This window comes from Haemaphysalis longicornis, unplaced genomic scaffold (assembly GCF_048455015.1).
Source record: "Haemaphysalis longicornis isolate Haplotype H1 unplaced genomic scaffold, Haemaphysalis longicornis Haplotype H1 scaffold_1, whole genome shotgun sequence".
Taxonomy (NCBI): Eukaryota; Metazoa; Arthropoda; class Arachnida; order Ixodida; family Ixodidae; genus Haemaphysalis; species Haemaphysalis longicornis.
In genome coordinates this window covers 288479660-288485659 of record NW_027526203.1, presented here as the reverse complement: position 1 = coordinate 288485659, position 6000 = coordinate 288479660, and the positions used below count along the sequence as shown (strand labels likewise).

The window sequence follows — 6000 nt, the reverse complement described above, 5'->3', positions numbered from 1 at the left end:
TGAAGCCGCATGAAGTTAGATCCAGGAGTACGGGTCTTGCAAACCAACAGCAATGCTCGTTTCTGCCGAAAATTGATTTACTTATAGTTGGCCGGGTCACCCCCGGGCGTTGTGATGCAGCAGCCAAGTGTACGCAATGCTTTGGCACACACCTGCCACCATTTTTATGATCATTTCAGGGGCTTCCCAAATAAAAGCTTCCTTGACGTTTGGTTTCTGGCGGCACGAATTCCCAATTATAGATTTCCTGCTGGCCTGTGACAGCGTGAAAAAGCAAGAACTACCCCCCAAGATCAAATGAGCCGCAACCCATTTTCCCTTTGTCTCTTCTCGGTTTCTTGGGGCGGTGAGAGTTTACGGTTAGTTACTCAAATTTTGGCATTTCCCTTCTTTTTCACACTTTAGAAACCACGATTTATGTGGGCCCTGTATTCAGGCCACGGAAGAATTTGGGCTGCCTCTCAATATGTTACAGAAGGTCAGGACGTCTTTCCGATCTGCCTGGACCTCAGTCCTTTGTAATGAGAGGCACAAATTCTGCTTGGCTCCCGAAGTGCTCTACAATCGGGTAGCAAGTGCAGCAGGTTAAAACTTTTGCGTAGTGTACGGCAGGGGTTCACGAAACTGTCACGTAAAGGGAAGCCACCAGCTGTCGGTTTGTACACAGCGCTTCCAGCCGCCAGACTTCATTACTTTTCTGCCACATCTCCACACAGACACACACAAAAGATTCCTCAAAAAAAGAAATAGTGAAGTGAATAATCTGCCACATCCCGAAATTGCTTACAAGATGAAAACGTTTAAAAGCGAGTGCCGAACGCTGGAAGCAGACACAAAACATTTTAACTTAAGTGGTTAACAGTAATAAAACAAGCGAAAAAGTAAGCGTCGGACGTCACCTTAATTAATATTGCGTCAAGCCTGCCTTCCTGCATTGTCAGTACAAGCGCTTCTTGAAGACAAGAACAGCTCATATCTGAGGCGTCATGAGCGTTGCTTGTCTCCCGAAAAGAGGAACCCTTTGAATAGGGCCAGCAGCAGTCTTTACGGCCCGACGCCCGTCCTAACTCCTATGATGACAGACAAAAGAAAAGTCAGAAGGGCTGAGCGGCCGTTTCCGAGCCCATGAAAAATGCGGAGAAAATAAATAAAGGCATGCGCTGTCTTCGTGTGGGCTGCACGGTGCCTTGTTGTTCCTTTTACGCCCCTCGGCCACAACGATTTCGCTCAATGAAGTCGATCTTCATTGAGGCCCCCAAATGAGCCGGGCACAATCAAGGCCGGTCCGCGAGCGGATCACGAGCCCCATCAAGATGTGAGTCAAGGATGGCCCCTCGCGGGAGGGCAGCGTGGCGGAAACGACGACAGCCACGAGCCCCACATTCCGGCCGGCGGCGCACTGACAGAATCGTGCTGGCCGTCCCGTGTTCCCCACTGAGCGGCCGTCGGCCACAGCTCACGACGCGGCTCGGCGGCGCGGGGGAGGGAGGAGGGGGCGCGCCTCACCTGTGGCGGGCCGTGCGCCGACGCGGACGCTTTGGTTCCCCACTTCTTCTTCTTCTGGGGCTGGCCAATCGAAGGGGACGTGGGAGCCATACGTCACGCAGTCACGTGCCGTCGAGCGCTTGTCAGCATAAAAAAAGGCGCCGTTTTCGCGGGTGGCGTGGCTATTCAGCGCCGGCACCGTAGGGAGCGAAACGACCGGCGACGCGATCGACGTGAAGTCATGAGGGGAACACTTGGACTGGTAAGCCCCGAAATATCCTTGTCAGTTACCACGGCAGCTGATCTCCCGGCTTTACAGCTCGAAGGAATTTCTCGCCTGAGAAAAGCTGCGTGCCGCTTATATATCCTTTTCGTTGTGCCTTTGGGCCATCGGCATGTTCACTGTGTTATTTCTGAGTGCCAATATATTTATCTATAAATAATTCCATTTTCAGTTTTCCGCGTTATATGTGCAGACCAACTTTAACTGCTCCTCTTGAACTGAGCTAGAATATCTGCCACCAGATTTGGATCCCTAACCAATCCCGCTCGTTTCCTATCTCTAAGCATTACTGCTGTCATTCTGCTTTCCACTGGTCGCTGGCCCGGCCTGGGATTTCTTTAAAGGCGCTTCTAATGAGGCCCCAAGTTTCTGCCTCATAAATCATCACCGGGAGTATGCATTTGTTGTATATCTCTCTTTTCAGTGACAGAGGTTTATTGCTCATTACTTCAGTCTGTTTGCCCAATGCTGTCCATCCCATAGTAATTCTGCGCCTTTGTACCGGTGCCCGCAATTTGCCCAAGATATAGTTACCTTGACCAACCTGTTCTAGTGTTTAATACTGAAAAAGGTCCCTTCTGCATATCTATTTAACATTACTTTTGTCTTGCTTATGTTAATCTTTAATCCTACGACAAGGCTCTCTGATCACAGTTCCCGAAGTTCAGAAAGCCTTTTTGTAGGACTAAGGTTTACAAGACCAGCCTTCTGACGACGAGCCGCCATGGTAATAGAGGTAGAAGAAGACCATAACTCGATAGAGCGATGAGGTAAAAAAAATTATTCAGACCTCCCACCTCGTGAAGAAGCGCGAGCCGAAGCTGTGGTGTGTTTTACCTCAATCGACGCATGTATGCATGAAATAAAACAGGTTTCTTCGTAATTTACGATTGAGCACACTTCCTGGCTACTTAGCCGAATGAAACTCGGACGAACTGGAGTTTCATTCTAGGGGACGACCATTTACCTGCCCTAGACGGCTATGCATTGACAGTGGAGGGAATTCTGTAACGCTTGCAACTTTACCGTGAACTAATTATAATAAGTAAATGAAGTTATGATAGAGTCGTCTTAGCAGCGAATTTTAGCATGCTTCTTTCCGAGACCGCCACATTAAATTGAGAGCTGCAGAGCATTCGCGAAAACTGAGGCGAAAATTTTTTCAAGTCGGCGAGAGGTGTAGACGGATGGACGTCGACCACCGCCAGAGGGAGGCTATATACAGCTTCTCTGTAATATTTGGTGTCAAAGGATGCATTCGAACAGCGCAGGACAGACAGAGCTAGAAGCCAATGGGAGACCTTCATCCTGCACAGGACATGATGGTGGTGATGGTGGTGGTCGTGGTGGTGGTAGTTCTACGCAAGGCTCATTGGATGATTGCGGTGCGTTGATGTGCATGGTGGTCTTACACTGTGGACGTACCGAACGGAAAAAAAAATGTGCGTGGCCCGTTTGTGAAGCCCAAGTTTGGCGGTTTTCCTCTACAGAGGGCGTGATTTACCAGGTGTTACTGTCCATACATGTATGCTGAGTCATAATTTACCAATCTGTTCGCACCGGCTGGCTAGAACCACAACATAGCCCATGAACGTTATAGTCGTAATCAGACTAGGAACGACAAAAAAAATAGGAACGCGCGGTGTTCTTTCTTTCCAGATGTTTTGTGCGAATTTTCACGATTTATACTTAAATCGTGAAAAAAAAAACATGAAAAGAATGCACCTAGTAACCACCCACAAAATATGAATGCACCGAATATGATCGCCAAAACGTTCACCTCAACGGCTTAGATTCATCCATGCAGTCTTTTTCATTGTCAAAACGTGTAGCGCAATGGTTTTGATTCAGACTGCACTGGCACTTGCAATTTTCAACAGTGTGAAATTTTCCTCATTGGAAGAACCATTGAACAAGTAATCCTGTGACATGATCTGCTCTGAAGAATAGCTTCCATTCTTCATCCCCTTATCGGTTCCACGGCCATTTGCCACTTTCGAACTGTGGAGGCGAGTTTTTCTTTTTAAGAGCGGAGCTGTTGTACAAGCCGTAAGTTCGGTGTTGCGGGAAAAAAATACCTAAACAATGCGAAGCGGTCGTAAGTGCGTGCCTCACGCCGACCGTGGAGAGCTCCCGCTACGCGCAGAGTCTTTAGCATAAAAAAAAAAACAGTGTGGCAAAAATCACGAGCAGCGAGAAAATGCCGAGCGCACGTCAGCCCGTGCCTCGCGGCGACCGCCGAGTCCCGGCTAAAGGAGTGGTTTTACTAAAAAAAAAAAAAAAAAAGAAGCGCTGTCGTCAAGTGCTAGCGCGCATGTAATCCTTGGCATGAGGAACACGACGATATCGATGCATAGGACGATGACTACTACTAGCGCAGTGCAAAGCAACGACGGAACATGTAAATAAACAACTGGAAACTTGTAGAAATGTGTGGTTATATGCCCTTTAGTGCTCACGTATAAAGAAATCCTGCAGCTTCACTATGGTTTAAGCCTTGCACGACCTAGTGCAAGCTTCGCCAGTTGAGCTGGTGGAAGCCAACAATATTGAGGATGAATTTGCATTCACCACTCTCCGCACAGAAGACGACGACCTCTTCGATGCATATGACGACGATTACCAGCACCGCAACTATGCAAATAAACAACGATACTGAAAACTATGTGCCCGGTAATGGTCACCTACAACAGCTGCGTCATTCAAGTCTTGCGCGTTAGTGCAAGCTTTCCTGAATTTTTTTACTGGCCCTTGGTACGGGGGCCAAAGTTCGGCTGGGAGCAACCTAAAGCTTTCTCGCCGCCGCACGATGGTCCTGCTGCACCCGTGACCCAAAATAACTACAACGGCAGCATCAATCCTTCTGCTACGGGCACACCTTATATACTCCGTTAATTAAAGAAAAGCGTCAATTTTCTTAACGTTGTTTTTCATTGGCTTCTTCTTTCGGAGTTGGTGCCCACGTTTTTGTGCCCGTAAACGTCAACAGCCGCGTCAAATTTGCGAGTACTGCAAATGAAGATAAGGCCGGGTTCCCACTCTGCACCGGAGAAGCAAAATAAAACTGGTTTTAGACAATCAATGAATGCAACATGTGAAAACTACTCTACAATGGGTTCGTTTACAGCAAGTCGGTCACCTTCGCCCCAACCGGTTGCACGCGCGCTCGATTTCTGCAAGCATCTTAATGAACTCACGCTTGTAGCAGCAAATATCTATCGACTCAACTGATTTACCCATAATTTTCATCATATGGACACCGGCACATTCGTCCCTGGAAGGGAATGAGGCGGCTCACGCAGCAGCCCGAGCTCATACACACCCGGCGCCTCCATCTGGGATATCAGCCAGTACTTCCATGAGCCCAGCACGAGAAATCATCCCCAGAAGGTAGATTAACATCCTGGCACACTACCGCTTGGGACGAAAAACCTTTCTGCCTCCACATATCAACTTGTCTCGCGAAGACACGGTCATCTACAGACAGCTCCAGACTAACACATTTCCACACGGTACATTACTACACTCAATACATCCGACATTATACACATACACTTTTAAATTCTGCATAGAGCCATGCACTCTCAACCACATGCTATGGGAGTGCCGCCGCACACCATCCCTAGCCCAAATCCAAATCCCTCATTTGAGCAGTGGGAGGGTCGGTTGACCAGATCCAACCCGGATCACCAACAACACCTGGTAGACTGGGAGAGACAGGCCGCCAAGACCCAGGGCTTCCTCGACTAAGGAGGTCCCCCATCTGGCGGTCAACACAACATTGACTGCTCCATTAAACGTTTGGTTGGTTGGTTGGACGTTCCTTCCTCCTCCTCCTCGTTTATGACCCTCAAACATATCTGCCTAGCAGTACAGTTACCAGTTAAAGAAAAAGTTTAGTTATGTGAGAACAACGGATCCAATGATGTATTTATTGACCTGTTTACTGTATCCTATAGTAATTTTGTTTAAATTAATTGCCAATAAACCTTTCCCAATGATATATTTCAGAGGTGCTTTTCTAAAGCTCTGTCAATAGAAACTTTAGATGACCTAGTATTAACAATGTATCAGTGTGGAAAATAAATCTTCGAGAGTCCATCCAAAGCCTTTGACGGAGTGTCACACGTCAATTACTTCATAGGCTGCAAGAAATCTAGGGTAACCGAGATTTGTAATAGTCAAACGTTTTTCGGGACAGAAAAAGATTGTTACAGTTATAGCTGAATCAT

General features: G+C 47.6%; 1 protein-coding gene across 1 annotated transcript in view; it reads left to right on the top strand.

The window, feature by feature from the left end:
- Positions 1-1649: 1649 nt before the first annotated feature.
- LOC144169897 (uncharacterized) overlaps positions 1650-6000 on the top strand; it is a 61169-nt gene continuing 56818 nt past the window's right edge. Inside the window, exon 1 of the mRNA XM_077699325.1 lies at positions 1650-1747. Coding sequence (XP_077555451.1) covers positions 1727-1747 — 21 coding nt within the window. The 5' untranslated portion in view covers positions 1650-1726. The remainder of the gene's footprint in view (positions 1748-6000) is intronic.